The sequence below is a fragment of the Colias eurytheme genome, chromosome 6, assembly GCF_061535395.1.
Source record: "Colias eurytheme isolate Ceu_HAF_F1 chromosome 6, ilColEury1 Martin Lab GWU primary, whole genome shotgun sequence".
Taxonomy (NCBI): Eukaryota; Metazoa; Arthropoda; class Insecta; order Lepidoptera; family Pieridae; genus Colias; species Colias eurytheme.
The window spans coordinates 8,380,465-8,400,242 of NC_142985.1; the positions used below are offsets into that span (position 1 = coordinate 8,380,465).

At 33.4% G+C, this 19,778-nt stretch overlaps 1 protein-coding gene across 1 annotated transcript; it reads left to right on the forward strand.

Moving 5' to 3' along the window:
* Positions 1 to 1,679: 1,679 nt before the first annotated feature.
* Positions 1,680 to 19,728, forward strand: dyl (transmembrane protein dusky-like). Its single transcript, XM_090102945.1, has 4 exons — positions 1,680 to 1,900; positions 7,686 to 7,737; positions 13,939 to 14,011; positions 17,694 to 19,728. The coding sequence occupies exons 3-4, from the start codon at positions 13,964 to 13,966 to the stop codon at positions 19,389 to 19,391; spliced, it is 1,746 nt and encodes a 581-aa protein (XP_089959071.1). The 5' UTR covers positions 1,680 to 1,900; positions 7,686 to 7,737; positions 13,939 to 13,963; the 3' UTR covers positions 19,392 to 19,728.
* Positions 19,729 to 19,778: the final 50 nt, after the last annotated feature.

Here is a 19,778-nt window from a genome sequence, read left to right on the forward strand (position 1 = left end):
TGGAGATAATACATACCAGTTATTATAGTGTACGACGCTTTTCAATTACTATTCTTTATTTGTAGAAACCTATTGTTCAATTAGCTTAAAAGTTCACTCATACTCGTATCAATCAATTTTGTATTCATAAAACGTAAAATAAATATTATATTTGTAGATATAACTTATGGTCCGTTCTTCATCGTCGATTTATCATTTACATAAAACAAACTATAGTTTAGACGATATTCTCATTGAATTAATATTTAATGGCTAAGGTACGTTTATTTGTTAGTGCAGGTACTATTCTAAACTGCGGACCAAGAGCAGTTACGACGACAAAGCTACTCGCGTCTGAGTCAAAATTAAGATATTTATAAGAAAAACGTTAAAAAGGAGAGGTGCCTAGAGTCTGTTTGTTCGCTTGAAATAATGTGTTTAATTGTATGAATATGAGCCAGATCAAAACTAGGAAAGCCAGTTATATATAATGTTAATAATAATTATTCTCTTTGATATAATCACTCTTTAACCAGCCTCACAGTACTGAGCACTTTTAGTTTCATAGAGCATTATCGAAGAAATAAATATGTAGGTAGTATTATTCATACTTTTCTGTTTAAGATTTTCAAGGATGTGAATTGTGAAGACCACATTTGTTTCATGAACATCGATTTTTTTAAGACAAGAAGAGAAAAATGCTATCAGTATTTATTTAAAGGAAAATCTAAACTAAAGAATATTTTATAGATTCAAAAGGACTTATAAAATAACAATATGCCATTTTTATATTGTTGTAAATATTATTAACATTTATGTATTGCTTAATATACATATGTACTTATGCATATAATAGCATCTTAACATCGTTTTACGTACTGTAGTGTAGAAAAAAATTAGAAAATGCTCGTGTCAATGAAATGTACAACAATGACAGAAAAGACATTACTAGCTGAGTAAAGTTTTCTCTTATCTTTTGATCCGTTTCTTTGCTTATAAGAGAACTCTTGCTTTCATTGTCTAATCATAATTATCTTAATCCACCGCTTTAGCTGATAAGTTAAATTTTTATACGTTTGTCAATCGTATCTGAGAAAAATGTGACAAAAAATTTATGAAACCTGAAATAAAATTTTCGTATTCAGATTGTTTTCAGCTCTAACTTTTCGTTAGTATAAATATTTTTTTTTTAATTTTATAACTATCACACATTACAATATTATTATCTTTGACATATTAATTGTTATCTTGATTTTTTTTATTTACTTGATATTAAACTTCATAATTCAAATTATATTTAAGATGTTATTAAGTTAACATAGTACATTTCTATTTGACATCAATAATTTGATTTCATTATATGTATATACTGTACTTTACGTACAATTTTAATAATTAGATACTTATTTTTTTTTATAAAATATACACTAAGTATAATCCACATTCGATTCCAAATTACAATATTAAGCCAAAATTCTGATTTTACGATCAACAAAATACGTTTCTAAAAATAAGAATTTATAAATGTACGAAAAGTTCATCTCCCCATTTAGGATAGCATAACTCGCGCTTACGCGGATTCATTCAACCGTTGTGTCATGTGTCGTCATAGTTTCAAAATGTTAATCCGCGCCAAAACCGCCGGATCCGGGATATGTGCTCAGTGGTAGCACAGGTGCGGACGCGACTTTCACGCGTATAAAACGAAACGGGTGCCGGCGGGCGCGACCAGTCCGCTCGCTAACTTTGGACCCGCGCGTGCATCTCGCGAAAACGAAAGTGACACTTTACGAACTATACAATTTTCAGACTGTGAATTTTGATCTGTGATTGTGTGCCTGGAACAGTGATCGGTAGCTCGCTGTGTTATCCTGAATCTGTTTCTTCGGACTCTTTCTGTATTGAAAGCTCACCTGAAAAGGTACGGATTGTGCTTTATGTAAAAACGAAAGTGTACTTCAGTGTGGATGTGTTAAATGCTGTATTTGGAAAAGATAGGATTTAATGAGTTATTTTTTTGCAATCAATTAATATGATACTGATAAAACAGTGCAAAATATTAATTAAAATATTGGTACTGTTATGCGTGAAGCGGCAAAAGTTCTACATCGTGGTTAATACGGTTATGGAGACTTTTAAATATTTTATAAAAAACGTGTGATAAATGTGTGGATTACTATATAAAATTTGAAACAAAATTTAATTACTTAATAATATTGAGGATACCAATCAACGTAGAAAGTTGCATAATTTCACTTTCACTTACATCACTTAAAATTGTTATCATTCGCGTATCCTCGACGTTTGAAAAGCGCATTAGCATATTGAAAAAATACCGCAGCTGTTACATTTTTCCATGAGTGATAATTTTCATTCTAATATAGGCTATAAGTGTATATACTTAAGAGCTATCGGATCAAGAAGATTCTCTAGAAACGATATGAGGCCCGGCATGTGGAAAGCGGGCCAAGCGTCACACAACACGCATTTTATAGGTGTATCGCGGTATTTCTTGTTTGAGTTAATATGTGAAATTACTACTTATGGCATTTAAAAATGTAATTGTAATTTTTTAAAATTGCAATGTAGAATATTACAGCTTATTTCTGAAGAATGTAAAAGTCATTTTATAGAAAAGTATCATAGTTTCATCTCGGTTCAGTTTAGCATATTACGTTTTACATAGATTTGGTGGAATAAAATTTTACCAAGATAGAATGGACATTATTTTATTCCTTGTTTGCTATGACTTTTGAAAAGCAAATTATATTATTTATGAAAAAATAAATAGGAATAATTAGAAATTAATATTTTCCTATGCGAAAGACAATGCCAATAAGCAATAAGGTCGTTGCCAATTACCTATAGTAATGATATGAAAAATATAATATTATATATATTTGTAAATATGAACAGTATTTTTTTAATAAAACCAGTGACAGCCCTGAAAGATAATTTGTAGATTGCGTTCAAGTTATATTCGAAGCGGATACAGGAGCTAGCTACATATCGTTACCGAAGTTAAGTGCTCTTGTGAAATTGTCTACATTGTAGGATCTAACATTCTATTGTTTGGACTTAAACATATTTCGTAATATGCACACTTTTGAATCGTCATTATAACATTTTGAAATCCTTTGTGATTGTGTAATAATTGCAGTAGCACATCACGTAAGGATGGTTTTCAGAAATATGTCATTTACCTGTATTAGACATCAACGCGGTTAACTACTGTACAAATTTCTTTAACTTTCTTTTTAGTCAAGGATAGATTAGAGCTTTAATTACATTATTCAAATTGATAATTTTACACTATTGTAGAGTTAGTTTAAGCTTACATTTATATGCGTTTGTTTAGATTATTATTTATTGTCATATTTTATAAATGAAAACGCAATTATTAAAATCATTAATTATAATAAAAAATAATTCTTATTAAAATCAATAATTATAATTTTTTTCTCTCAAACAGAACATTGGATCTATTGAGTCTTTAATTATTCAAGACGGATTCCACCTAGTGACTACGTGAACTAGTGTGTGAAATCAAAGCTTATTAATTTCTTAATGCATGTGGTTGATTTTATTAATTTAAGTATGTAATCGTCACTTTCTCTTGTCATATAGATTTCATATTTGCGAGTTAAAATTTCGAGTATAACGGAAGCAACAAGGTGAAAGCATTAATGAGCGTGTTAAGATTTAATTTCCAACAGAAGTCTCAGTGCAGTGTAATTAGATGCGTTTTCTGAATACCTACTGTAATCTTCTAGAAATAATTTTGTGTTTTTCTTTTCACTGTATTAATATTAATGTTAGCATATTTTGTGGCGTAGTTTTAAAGAAAGTGATACGTTTTAAACATATGTGTGGATGAATATTCATGAACTTTTCGGTGATTGTGGTAAGAGGAAAGCTTTGCTTCAACTGCAATAAAGGGTTTTCCTTTGAGTAATCAACAGTAAATATTAGTAACGTTAAACGTTTAAGGAATTGGACAGTTAACGACGCGTATGCAATAGTCATTCTGTTAATTCTTGTCAAGATAAATTACTAGCATGAATGCTAGTAAACCTTAAGGTTTATCGTAAAAGTAGGTATGCAATTAGTAACGAATAAAATGATTCTGCTTCAATGATATATTACATGATTGATAGCATAGGGATAAATTCACCAACGATGTATATTTTAGCGCCAATAAAATAAAGACGATAATTCAATTCCATCAGTAGTTACCACGTTAGCATTCATTTACATTCAAATATGATGTTTAGTTGGAGCGTGTTTACGCCGCGCGCGTTGCAAAGGAAAGCGAGTCAGTGTGTCAGAAGTGTTCTGAGCCACTCCCCGTACCATCTCTATAACACTTCACTTGTTCAACAAACGCATTTGTTTTAATTAACATTTTATTGCCCGAGCAATGCTATATTGCATCTTGTTAGTATATTGTACGTCTAGATGCCAATGAAGTTCCTTAAGATTGAAAATAGTTCCCTGCGGTAGTTTTTTCTGTAGATTTTCAGTTTTTTAGGGTTCCGTAGTCCGACAAGGAACCCTTATAAAATCGTTCAGTCCGTCCGTCCTAGGCTGTCAGCACAATATCTTCTACGTTTATGGATCAATTTGCATGAAACTTGGTTTAAGATTACTTTGGATATGGATTTCAATTTTAAAAATAAAAAAATGAAAATTACCTAAGGGTACCCATACATGTAAAGGGGGGCTGAATAATTTTTTTGAGCGCACCCCCTTGTGTGGGGTATCGTTGAAAAGGTCTATGTAAATGAGCAGAGTTTCCATACAACACTTTTTTATCAGCTTTACCCTTTGCAAGATATAGCCCGCCAAACTCGTTAACACGGTGTCCCCCCCCCTGTAATTTCTAAAGTCTATAAAGCCATATACATGAGTGATTTGAAGTTTATAACTTCAAATCACTCATGTAAATAAAGTGGCGCAGAAACTCGTAATTAAAATTGTTTTGGGTATCTTATGGTGAATACTTTTAAAATTATAAATAAGATAAAAATAGCCATTGATGATGATGACGCAAAAAATAAATACCTTCATATAATATAGGAAAATAGACATAAAGAGTACTTGAAGTAGAACTTAGAAGTAAATACAATAGAATAAATTCCGGCTTTTTGTACGTACTTCTACTTCTGTTATGTGTAGGTACAAAAAGCCGGACTTATTGCTCAAAATCAATTCTTCCAAACTAACTATTTATGTTAAAAACCAAATCAAATTGGTCGCGGTATGTACCTAGATACTACATACCGCGACGTGTTCAATTTTAGCTAGGAAAAGAAACTGAAAGATTTTTCAAATGTTTGCAAGATCGTTTTAAAAGTTTCAGCTTACCTCAATCAGTTTTCGTTAAATAAAAAGAAAAGCAAACCTATCAAATAGGCATCTCAAAACAAAAAGTGAACGTTCATAATCTAAATCAGATCAGTAATAATTAAAGCATTGTACATTTGTATGCGTTATCTGGAAGAAAAAAAACTTTCTTGTTCCGTGTTTGTGATCGCATCAAAACTGTGAACCACCTCGGTATTGTTTCAAGGCACACTTTACAAGTGGAACTCAGTTTTCTTTAGCTTGGGAAATGACCCAAGACTCGTTATAAACCCGGTTGACTAGATTAGATGATCATTATGTTCATATAATATGCATATCCATCTTCCTTATAGTGATTTAATAAGCTTTCATTAAATTTAGAATGTATAAAAAAATATTATGCACTTGTTAAATTGATTACATTGATAAATTAGGTACATTATGAAAATGTCATTGTATCTGCTTCGATTCAATCTGAACTTACTTTTCTCAATTTTTTTTGGTCTGAAAACTAATAAAATTTGAGAGTGTTTTGTAAGATATATTATAACGATACAAAATATCGTAAGGAATGATAACAACAATATTAAAATTAATCGCAATTAAAATTGCATAGCGAGCTGCATAGTCTTTTTTAATCGGTATTAATAGGAACCTGGCCCTGTAACATGTAAAATTTCATGAAACACATGTGCATGTGTGATATCTGTGTAAAATTTTACGTTACGCTACGTCTAGTAATGAAACTACAAATCCCGAAAGCATTGCATTGTCACTAATTTATTACCTATCCCACAAATAACGATCGTCATAAAAACTTGCATAATTTTTAACTATAGAAAGTTACGTTAACAATGTGTCATTATTCAATAGCAAACGAGCCCGTATAAAATGTCACTAACGAGATGATAGAGCCCCTATAAGTTTTCGTTTCCAATCTCCGCATGAGTTTCCGCGGGGAAATTGATCTGGTTTCACTTTTGCTGTACCTGTCCTTCATTGGAGACACTTTGGAAGTTTCTCCCTTCACATTACGAGCTATATTTTACATGAAATGTGTTTTACTAACCTTATAGATCAGGGCAATTTATAGCTAAAGGCTGTCAATTTATAAATGCTAAAACCGGACCATACAGATGTTTCGTTATTGCATGCAAAGATTTTCCTATTTTAATTTATGTAAACAAACAACATCACTATGGTCCAATCCTGCATTTAATAAATAAGATAATTCCAAATTTCTAAACAAACAGGTGGAATATATTCAAGTATGATTTATAAAATACCTACAATTTGTTTAAATCTATAAACTATCTGCCTTCATAAAGTATAGTAGTTTCAAATTTGCCCAAACCCTAAATCATTGAAAATTTCTAAATCCCTTCTTAAAATATTTTAACTTACAACAACTCTCAGACACTGGTGCAAAGATATGGACCATAATCAATGACAACGTGACGTGTAAGTTTTATTGACAATATGTCTCTATAGATTATACTGAAAGGCCATAACTGGTTCCTAATACCTCATACCAAAGGGCTGCCTCTAAACTAGTGCATTATTTATTACATGGTCGATTTCTCGCAAGCCAATGGCGTTTTCTCCACTTTCATCTTGTATTTACGGGTGCGCACTTGTTTTACGACTATAACATTAATCAGATTTAGATAACATTATATCAAAACATGTGGTACGATAAAATGTATTTGGTTTAATGAAATAATTATATTTAACAAGATAATCATGGTTTAACTTTCATGAGTGAATGAATTCGGTGGTAAACGCCGCCGATTAAAATTCACATAAGAAATGTTACTGTCCATTTAAAATATCAGTTATTATAAACAGGAGGTTACTTAACATTTAAGATAAGTTTCTCCGTGTAGACAACATGATAGATGTTTTAACACGTCTTTAATTTTGTATTTGAATACCGTAGCGTAATGGTAATTTGTTACAAATATATTTTGAAAGCACTTTCACTTTCATATTTCCGCAACAACGCAGGAAGTCAAATTATGGCGAAAATAGCATTGTGTTGTATCTTATTGTCGACGTAAGACAGGTGTCTAGCTCCAAACAATAGATCTGATAATTCTCCGCTTTGTGACATAATGTATAATATTTTATTTAACTTTCTCAATTGTTTCTGTGATGTCGATCTTCTTTAATTTTTGGTTAGACATCTCCAGTGACCATGTTTTCTTTATGTAATACTAAGTAAAGTTGATAATAAAATAATATGATTGTTATATTAATAGTAAAATAAGAATTTTCTTTATTTGTATTTAGCTAGTTACCTACCCGTTTTCTTACAAAGATATTTTATGTTTTTTAATTTAACTTTTTTGTTGTTATAGGTTTTCTCCTCTACAAAGCACACACAAATTTATGCCACCGAGAATTTTATTTGTAAGTATTAACCTAATTATCAATTCATTCAAATGCATTTATTTGATAAATCTTTACTCACGCCTCTCTACTGAACAAAAAAAAATGTTGTAACAAAGTAATAACATGAATTCCGAATAATTAATGGAATAATTTGGTTTAATTTTATCAATTATAGTATGATTATTTATTTATTTCCATCATTTATATGTTAATTTTATATGAACCATTATAAGTACATAATTTCCAGTACAGTACATCTAACATTCCAGTGATTGTAATTTAAATAATTTAGCGCTACGCTGTATTCAAAAAAAGCTTATTCATAACATTGATTGATTCCGTCGAGCCAAAACGCGTTTATGAAATTGAATTACGCAACAGTCGTTAACATACGGAAACGGCTGCTATATAATATATCATGATCTCTCGAACATTTCTTTGCCAAAAATATAACACTTTCACCGAACATAATTACTTAAGTGCGAGTGAGTTGGTCGCAGTTACGTAACTCATCTGCGAGTCCATTTAGAATATACCCATGAATGTGAGTGAAAGTGACCAATGAAGGATCATGCTGGAGGTCGCACGTTTTACAATGTGATAAATGTTCTAGCGTAGGTTGCACTTGTTTTAATGACATCAAAGCTTACATTATATTACTTAACGAAAAATATAAATCGGAGTGAAAGCGGGGCTTACCAAAATATAATAATGTCGAGTCATTGTCTTTAAATGGACATCCGCGTTGTGATTTCGACACAATAAAGTCAAGGGTCCGTGCGCATCCATTATCTCACGGTGTTGCGCAACCGGGAGCGACGGACTCGTCCTTGAGACCATAAACCAACTTTCTCCATACATTTTTGATGAGCCGTCCATTTCCTTTATTCAGTTTTAATAGATCATGATTTTTGAGTGGAGTTCCATGCTCGAATTGGTTAAGTATTATTCTTTTTTTTTCGTAATTATAATTCAAGCAACAAAATAAATATATAGCACTCAGATTTTATGTACCTAATACATGATAAGAAAAATGTAATAATAGCAATCCAAAATTGAACTTACTTTACATACATATCGACGAATAAAAGGTAAAGCTCGCTACGACTTAGCGCTACGATTACTTACCTAGAAACATTTAGTGCAACTTGTTGAATTAGGTACATAATTGTATGCTCATAATAGCACGGTATGTTTATCTAATTAGATAGTACATTTTCAAATCTTTATCTACATATTTCTATAAATATTCACTTAACATTAAATAATTCAATTTATATTAATTGTCTCTCCGATCACAATCCAATAACTTCTAATCTCTAAATTTTTACTCGTAAATAGTCATCAAAATTTCGTAGCAAATTGTGTGTATTGTATATAGCGGCTACTATCGTGATAACGTTGTTCCTCTTTATATCTTAAGTTATGTCATAACTTTATTAGAAGAAAATATAATTAAATAAAAACCAACTCTTTATTTAAAGATTTTTTTTTATTTATATTTTCTTCTCCAAGATAAACAATAATTTATTTTTTATTTTTCGTAGAACATTGCATATGCTAAGATAAAAGCTCGTTACCCAGCATTATTAAACTTTGTATTATGATCTTAATTATCTGTAACTAAATCGATGCAATTTCTAAACGTTATACATAATTAGGTTTCTATAAATTGATTAATGTAGGTATAGAACCAGAATAAGTCGGTAAGTACACATAAATGAAAAACCTTACAAGCCACTAGAAAAAAGTTTAGGGCTTAGATTGCTTTCTACATTGATGACAATAATTAACAGTTGATTTGACGGGATGCGTTTTCTATTCGTCAATGCTTGTTACACGATAGCTCCGTATCGGTTGTCGGACGCACTGATGTAGGAACAAGGTTTCTCGGAAGTTCCGGTTCGCGAGAATGGAAATATTGGGAAGAGAGAATCGGAAACCGGACTCGGTGTGCCGTGTGACCCACTTTTGTGATTAGGCAATTTATACTTTTATTCACTTAAATAGATTTGTTATGCCTGTGCTTATCAATTAGGAAATGTGTTTTAAGTTTTCACAGTGGGATTCATTTGTTGAGCTGTTATTTTTTTTTGTAAATTCTACAATATTTTTATTAAAATGTTACATAAAAATATATCAATATCTACAAGGTATTTTAGAAGACAAAAGAGTAATGTATAATATTTCCAATGGAAAATTACAACTAAAAAAGTTCATATTAATTTCCTACCCTATACAATATAGGTACATGATGCAAATTGAAAAGGTAAACTGTATCAAATGCGAATTTAGGTCAAGATTCGATACCTAACGCAACCTAAACAATATTTTGATTATTAAATAATCAAACATATCAAAGTTACTCAATTATTAAATGATTACATTTATTTTCGGCATCAAGTGTCCTCGTCACTTTCAAACACACACTTATGATTACGTAGTAAAGGTCAGGTTCAGGCTAACGTTCTATTGCAAAAAATGCTCGCTTGCGGAATCCTCACTGTCATACTAATGAAAGTTACCGGATTATGTGCTAATGCCAAGTGCGGCGAAGAAAGCGAGCCCAGCTTCGACTGCGAAGCTTTTTAATATAGTCATCTCACTCTGCCAAGTTTGGCGTGTACTCGTAAGAGAAAGACTATGTACATTTTAAAAGAGAAAGCGGGCCACGTTACGTTTCTCAGTGCCATTATCACGGGCATTGAACGTAAACCGTCATTGGTCGCTGCGTTGCTGTTTTTGAATATGTGAATAGCGTCTCTATAGTGATAGGTGTAAGGTTGATTTTTGAAGTTCCATTGTGTGATGTTGAGGTTGGACAGTTCGCCATTGATACAGAGATGCAAAATTCGGAGAGCAACGAACTGCGGGTGCGGGTAGTGGAGAAAGTGTTGCGTGGTGTAACCTTGAGCCTACGTCGCTTTCGTGGAATTTGATGCGATGCGTCAATATAAACAAATCACACAGGTGGATACTTTGTAAGTGATTGATGGATGCTGCAACAGTTTGAAAATATAGGTACTAAACTATAATGTGGTCATATAAAATCGAACACGAAGTTGGAAATATACAAATCAATATGCACGATGTATTGATAATACACAGTTACGCTATAAATATACATACAACTAAACTATATGTACACATAAACGAACTCTATTTAATTAGAATTACATGCTCTTACTTGATGAGAAATCGTAACATAGTCGATCATCCAGAAAGTGAAAATTGTGGTAACACATCAATAAAAATGACGCGAAGTCCAATGTTTTTCATAAGAAACGAAAGCTTGTAGAACAAATTCAATGGCACGTGTGTCTCGCTCGTTATATTATCGTAGGCACATTGGCAAATTATGCCATTCTTGGAAACGCATGAATGGCGTTCGATTATTTTGCTGTTTTTTTATGACTTGCTTGAGAGAAATCGTTCGTTTATTATTGCTGCAGGCGCAGTACAGCAATTTCTTTTAATTTCTATTTTAGGCTCTGTTTTGAGCATCTAGACAATTACTCATTGGTTATTTGACTTTCCTCGTAATTAATTAAGTAAAAGTTAACATCGTAAGCAGTAAATTAGGAGGCGCAATACTCTCTCACATATTTAAATAAAACTAATCAGAGCTGAAAGTGACTTTGCTTAAATTAAACCAGCAATTATGTTAAATCACGCGCATTGATGATTTTGTAATTGTTGACTTTCTTTTTTAGCTTTTTAATGTGAAAAGTCTAGTACTAGTTTAAATTTATTTTTATTACATAATAAAATTGAGAAACTTGCGAATTCTTCAATTTTAGAGATAATCCGCCTTTACCGCCCCACACTGGAATTTCATCTTTCAAAGAACTCAGTTTTAGATATCTTCTATTCTTAGGTCCTTAGGCACTCATATAAATCAGCTTTATTTTAATTTATATAATCATGAATTAGAATCACTAATCAAAAGATAACTGCAATTGTAGCCGAAATAAGAAAGATATAAAACATGATGTTCTTTTGTTAAGATGTCAAAAGTAATTGTTTTGCGTGTAACTGACTAATTTGTACTGTCAGATGACTGATTCATCAGAAGAGGAAACTTAATCACCGAATATTTAGAGCAGCTTTCACTGTTTTACTGGGCGTTGGACAATAAATGAACTATTATAGCATGTATAGTAAAATTTAAAGCCAAGTTTAATGAGGGTTTTGACAGCGTAATCAGAGTCAAACTCTCAGATTTAAACTTCGTGTTTAGCCTCAGGCGTAACTTGTACCTTCTTATGTTTCAATCATATACATATAGAATTTGACAGCTCAATTTGTAGTTTTTATACGCTTCTACCAGAAAAACAGTTATTGAAATATAGACCTTAATTTTTATTACCGCCGGCGATTGAAATAATTACTTTATTAAAGGTATGTAGGTTTTGTGTAGCGAATTTTTTACGTAGCCTGCTCTAAAGTATACTGTAATTAACTGCTCATCAAGCTTGTAGGTACATTCACAATGATGAATCTATTAATAGTAGAAGATAGGTTATTTGAATATCAATAGAGAGTATCAAAGCCTTCATAAAAAATGGGATACCTACAATCTCATTCGTCTCATTTTAATAGCGGAATGTATAAATTGTTTTATTTTAGAATCACTCTTATTAATCCTACTAATATTATAAATGCGAAAGTTTGTGAGGATGTGTATTCCGATTACAATGAAATTTAACACAAATATAGAGGGTAACTTGGATTAACACATAGGATAGGTTTTATCCCAAAATCCCACGGGAACGGGAACTATGCGGGTTTTTCGTTTAAAACGCGGGCGAAGCCGCGGGCAGAAATCTAGTTCTATATAATTTTCAATATTTTAAAACGTCTGACAATTTTAAACATAACATGAAAGTACGTGATCCAAGCGAGCGCTACACTCCGCTACGACGCTTTGTATTTAGCTACATTCACATTGAACTCTTAATAAAATTGGATTTATTTTCGATTATCATTTTTATGACGGAATTGTTTAGCACACTCTAATGCGAAATGAACATGCATTTGATTGTGATCTCGAATGACGAGATGGAACTTTCTAACAACATGCAGTCTGGTGAAATCGCTATCGTAGCCGTAGCCGGCTAACTACGGGTGTGTCGTTTCTTAAACGCCTACGATATTATTTTTAGCTCAGTAAAACCTTATGAAGCAAGTGACGGGCAATTAAAAGCTTTTTGCCGAAGAGCTATTGCAGGAGAAAACATCAGAATTCGCTTCGTTGTAAAAAAACGCAGGATGCAATTCATTGACTATTTCAAACATTTCAGTGAAAGAAAAACTTGGATACCGTTAGATAATTGCTCTCCAAAAATAAATAATTACTCTTTTAGTTCACTAAATCTAAATTACATATTTCATTATTTAATTAACCGCCCATAATATGTAGTATGTACTATACAGGTACATAATATGTACCTAGCAAGATTGATGATTTTGTTGTTGCTATTGATAGAGGTCGACGTTACATAATTCTGTGCCAAAATTTAAAGTTCATCACGGTCTACTGGTCAGTGGTCAAGGTCGCTTAATTGTATGGTAACGGACTTAGACTTTTATCAGTTACACACTTTAGAAGAATAATCCACATTTCCGAAATCCATCAACGTAATTGTGAAGATAATTGTCTTCTTGCTCTAACATTTTATTTATTTATGCAAAGAACTTTTTTTCAATTTGCTAGATTATTTACCTTCTTATTCATATAACATCACAACTATGAATACCTATATCATTATATTTTATCATTCTAAATATATTCTTATGCTACTAATATGCACAGTTCAGTCAAAACCCTTTTATTATTCTCAAAAAATCGCTTTTAAAATCCCAAAAATCTATCTACTCAACTTTAATCGCCATAATTAAGTCATAACATTTTGAAAATTAATCAATACGACCTTGCCTCGCGAGGTGAAGGCCGCGCGCGGTTTCCTCCTATCGCATCAGGAGCGTATCGGTGAAAGATGCATCTGGTGCAGTTCCGGTATACGCTGCACTCGGTCAGTGGGTCACCCGGGGGGAGGGGGAGAGATAGAGAGGGGAGGGAGGGGAGGGAAGGGAGGGTCTCGCGTGGTGGCAGTGCTCGCTGTCGGCCGCCATGCGAGCACCCGCGCCCGCGCAATAGCGCTGCTGCAGCGCCGCGCGCGCCATCTTACCCACCTGAACGCTTTCCGTTGGTTGCAGGCCGCTGACTGACCGGACCGCGATTATGAAGAGGACCAGGCTGTTGCTGCTGCTGGCGACGCTCCTCTTTAAGGTAAGAGTTTTTAACAATCCTATTTTTAAACAATTTTTGGTTAACTTTTTTTTTGTGTTTGTAGGAGAGAAAATAATCTGTACAAATTAGTATGCACCGTGATAAATTAAAGGAAAGTGGGTGATTAGAATGTTAATTAAAATAATATAATTCGAAATTTCTTACAAAATTACCATAGCGAACGGCTTGCAAAATTATTGGCAAGTGAACATTTCTAACAATAGATAAATCATTAAATCTAAAATATTAATGAGATGGCTAAAAATATTATTTTAAAGGTTTTAAAAAACACTTATTATTCAAGGCAAATTATTTTAAATGTTTAGAAAAAATATTTATTTTGCGTGAATTGAATCCAACTCCAAAATCGACAAAATAGCTCTAAATCTAGAAAAAAAATAAAAAATGTAGTAAAAAATATTTCCGTATACACGCAGTGCAATGCTTGTGGCGATTTTTTAACAATAAAAAAATATTTATATTCGATAAACAATAAACATAGCGTGATATACTGCAAGTTAACCGTCGTTTTAGCGGACTAGATGCAATTGATGCTACTTAGTGCAGCATCATTGTTTTTTCTCACATCGCCGTAAACTAGATTTCACTTCAACGGAATTATAGCAGATCGTCCATGTCCATATTACAAGTGAATTATTTATTTAATACGGTGAAAATAATGTTAGATAGTTGCAAACGCCGTGCTGTAGGTACTACACCAAAGCAAAAACTTTATAATACTTGGTATAAAAGCGTTTTGTATTTCAACAGGAATGTCACTGCATTGTTATGTTAACGATGTTCAGATATTGTGCATCAGATTACCTTTAATAATATATGCTTTGCATTTCTCTTCTTACTGTTATATATTAGATTAATACATTTTCTACAATAGGCTCTACATTTGCAACAAATTTTACTATAAAATTTAATTAAATAAATAATCTATCACAGACAACTTCTTTAATATTAAACGTTAAACTTATACCATCAACTTTTACAACTGTTTTCTTTCAAACGGAAATGTTGGAAGCGAATCGCTATTATTTAAAATAATTTTCCGCCACAGATATAGGGTATTAAAACGTCAATCTTCATATTATAAAGTCTTCCTTTACGTTCTTATGTAGCGTTATCCATATTTTTTTTAGGTATCCCAGACACGGATATTTTACTTTAACTTGAAAATAAAATATTAGCTTAAAAAAATTACATACCAATGTGTTAAGACAAATTACAATAAATTAAAAGTAAAAAACCACTTACATAACGTGAAAATAAGAAATTTCCAAAATGTAATGCAGAGATAGCTAAAGCGATTTCTCATTTATCGGTTTTACAAATATACGATCATGATGATAAGTAAGTCTCAGATTATACCAATAACCAAATATCACTTTCACTGCGGATAAAATTTCGAGCTTTGAATTATGTAACCGATTCGTGCAGACGATTTCATTTTCTGTCGTGACTCTAATTATATTACAGACGATTATATCATAATAAATAATGCGATTTAATAGTGATCGATATTATGTGACAATTAAATAAATAAATGTCAAACATTTTGAAATTATATGACTGTTCTGATCGAAGCACTAAGCTTTTATAATTTTAAACTAACCTAAAACATTTACTAATTAATTAAATCATGTCAATTAATTTCTTTCAAATAAAGGTTTTAGATTTTCTCATGAAATATGTAACACGTACTTTGTTGTAATAACATATTACAAAGAACATAATAGTAAAAGTTTAATATGTTGTTACAAGCTCACATTATATGGAAATAACAATGTACTTGTTACTTACAAATTGAACGAAAGCAAATTCCGGTTTCATTTATTTAACATTCATAACAACTTTCATCTCTGCCCAAGAATATTCGTACATGTTTATACATCAACCTCATCAGCTTTCTGTGACCTTTGTATAACTTAAATTTTTACTAAATAAGACTATTAAGATATTATACAACATGGGAATAGTGAACTTCTGTTTTGAGCTTTCCAAGTGGTTCTAAATTCTTTGAGTTTTACCAAAGCTTGTTGTTTTATTTAGATAGCATGTATAACGTGGTTAAGACGCTTTAGTAATAATTTTGGAAAAAAGGGTTCGAAATTAGGTCATGTGCATCGGTGTGCTTCCGTTTTTTGGCAAAGGGGTTTTTTGTAGTGTATTTTAACGGATGCGGTTTTTTGCACTCTTTGTACCTTCCAATACTTGCCACATGAGAGACTTGGATCAATATCAAATTCAGTCTTTTAATAATTTATGACTGTTCAAAACAATTTACATTTATGTATTTTCAATTTTTTAAGATAACTTCGTACTTTTTTTTAATAGTAGAGCTCTATTTTTGTTCGAAATGCAGAATGTTAAATACACGTAGATGGCTAAATGTAATTTACTGTTCTTGTTATTATAGTTACAAGTCTCATATGATGAACATGGACAGTTATCCGTTAGCCACTAATAGAACAGTGGCTGCATCATACACAGTTAAGATCTTTACGAATAATAATCGGCTTCGTTGCAGTTTCACTTGATCTAGAAATAGTATCACTTTTCTAAACATCATACAATTCGAAATCGCGATATAAATATAGATGAAGACTAATTTTAAATCATGATATTTATAAATATGTAAGTCTATACGCCTTGTGAAACGCGCCCTTTAGGGCAACTTTATAGCATTTTCTTTTGCTATTTGCAAACTCGAGCAGTGGGTAATTTCTAACCGGTTTAGAAAATGCGATCGGTACGCAGCTACACACCGTATCTCTATAATTCTTATTGCTTACACTTGTCACTTCTAATTATTTTCACAGTAAATGAAATATGAGAATCTCATACATATGTGAAAACATCCGTTTATTTTTCAATGAAGTTGTAGTTGCTGAAAGCGTTTATTTTATAGGTTGTAGAAGCTGAACACTTTATGTAGTACGTACCTATTATAATACTTATACTGTAGGTAGATGCATTTCAGGTATTTGATTATTGTGATAAAAATCGAAATTTAAAGGTTGAAGGTCAGGTCCATATTTACTGGTTAATTCATAGCGGAGATTAACTTCATCTTTCTTTACTTTACTTTATTTAAACAAAAAAACATTAAAACAAATTATTTCCATCTTATAATACCTACGTGTTACCTGCTCTAGTTTTAATTTTAAAATTGCAGACATCGAAAGTTTATGAAATATAAATAATTATATTTAACCACATTTGAAATCTTATTAAAATTGTACCTGTCGCAAGATTCTAAGGTCGTGAAAGTAGTATTCATCAAAATTACGTTGATTAATAGCATAATCGGTAGCACGGGCCATCCATCAGTGTAGAAAGTCGGAAAGACATCGCTAGGTGAGGGGATGGCGCGTCGAGAAGTAGACTGCGACGCACCCGCGCGCCGGAATGTGCTCTTAGCCAGCGATGCATTTATTTCATTATTGTGTGCCTCGATTATACCGCTCAAGTTAAACGAGATAAGGTGCAATAAACTGATTGTATCGGTAGGAATATCTTCGTTATGAGGGATCACTTTTAATGGCGCTTGAATTTCACAACGAGAAATAATTTTAGTAATACAAATAAGAAACCGAAACATTTGCTCCACCTTTTTTATATAATAAACTTTATCGATTATAAATAACATGTTGCATTTTATTATTTTCAGGATGCAACATGCGAACCGCCAGTGGACTCAGCCTCGCTACCCCTAGAGCATCGCGGTGGTGCTTACGGACCACCGCTACAACCCGCCCACACAGATGACCCCTGGCCCTTAACAACACCTGACAGTCCAAAAATCAAACATCTACAGGTTCAATGCGAAAAGACACATATGCGAGTCAATATTGAGTTCGATAGACCGTTTTATGGTATGATATTCTCTAAAGGATTTTACAGCGATCCTCAGTGTATGCATTTAAAGCCTGGAACCGGTCACTTAAGCGCTACATTTGAAATATTCCTCAACAGTTGTGGCATGAGTAGCTCCGCAAATCATAATGTCGCCGCATATGGTAGCCCAACACCTAGCGGATCGTACGTCGAAAATACGATAATAGTTCAGTACGATCCCTACGTTCAGGAAGTATGGGACCAAGCGAGAAAATTGAGATGCACGTGGTACGACTTTTATGAAAAGGCTGTCACTTTCAGACCCTTCCAAGTCGATATGTTGCATGCCGTTACCGCTAACTTTCTCGGCGACAACTTGCAATGTTGGATGCAAATTCAAGTCGGTAAGGGACCATGGGCCTCTGAAGTGTCTGGTATAGTTAAAATTGGTCAAACGATGACAATGGTACTGGCTATAAAAGACGACGAAAATAAATTCGACATGCTTGTCAGAAACTGTGTAGCTCATGACGGTAAACGTGCACCAATACAGCTTGTAGATCAGTATGGATGTGTGGTTCGGCCTAAGATCATGAGTAAATTCCAGAAGATTAAGAACTTCGGTCCATCTGCGTCTGTTGTATCATTTGCATACTTCCAAGCTTTCAAATTCCCAGATTCTATGAATGTTCACTTCCAATGTGTAATTCAAGTTTGTAGATACAATTGTCCAGAACCAAAATGCGGAGGTCTCGGCGCAGATTACGGCGTGCCTTTATTAGGTGGAAATACATTGGGAGCTGGTGAATACGCATTATCTGGCTCACCTCATGGAGAATATGGACCTCCTCCTGCCCCACACTCTGATTATGGAGTACCACCTGCGTACCCAGATCCAAGACATCCAGCAGATTCTTCTGGAGCTTACTCCGAAAAACGTGACGATGCCGTTCCGCCACCACAAGCACAAGTGTCATCCACACCAAATGCACCAAGTCCCTCGTCACCGGCACCCAATCGTGATGAAGACGATGTAAACCTACCTCCTCCCCCACCACCGGGCCGCCGCGGTGTATACAATACCGTTAAAAGGAAAGATGAAGGTCACGGGAACCTCGCCACTCTCGGAGGTCGCCCACGCTCAGTCGAAGGTTTTCCAGAGACATTAGTTGGAGTGAGAAAGAGGCGAGAAACCGCAACACCGTCTCGCATATACAAGAGAGATGCACAGGAAATGACAGACGTGAACACAAGTCGGACAATTCAAGTAGTAGCACCAGGAGACGTTAATTTCGCATTAAATAATGCCGCTACAAATGAAACAGTGGTAATCCAATCTCCAGCCACCGACCCGGAAACTATATGCATGTCGGTGCCATCGTTCGTGGCAGGTCTCGTCATGTTGTTATTAGTTTTGGTAGTAGCATCTCTAGTGGCGGCATTCCTCTTCGTGCGTGTGAGAGCATTAGACAGGAAGGGCGCGCACGGCACCGCCTACTTCGAGACCGACTACGTGAAGCATACGAACTAACTGCGAATATGAGGGTGCAAACGTGGACGCGTGGACGTTCAATGAACTCTTCTCAGATCCAAAGAGCGAGCGAGCGTCGGCCCCGGCCGGGCGGCTGGAGCTGCCGCGGTCGCGATCGAGGCTCGGTGACTTGTGACTTATTTATTTAGGGTATTTAATGTGTGTGATGTTTAATGTTCGACTGCTTTTTGTAAATTATTTTATTCGTGTGTGAAACATTTTCTGTACTGTCTTTTATAGTCGATATATGTCTGTTGTAATTTTGTAAAGAGTCGTAAGTAAGGAAACTTAGTCCTAAGTTATTATACCAATTAAAGTGTCGTGTGAGATGATGTAATTATTTTTTTATATTAATTTTTCCCAAACATTAACCCGAAGCCATTCATA

Bases quoted from the DNA above. Each gene is read 5' to 3' on its own strand.
- dyl (XM_090102945.1), top strand. From the start codon at position 13,964: ATGAAGAGGACCAGGCTGTTGCTGCTGCTGGCGACGCTCCTCTTTAAG. The intron at 14,012-17,693 runs GTAAGAGTTTTT...TATTATTTTCAG, and splicing joins TGGCGACGCTCCTCTTTAAG to GATGCAACATGCGAACCGCC.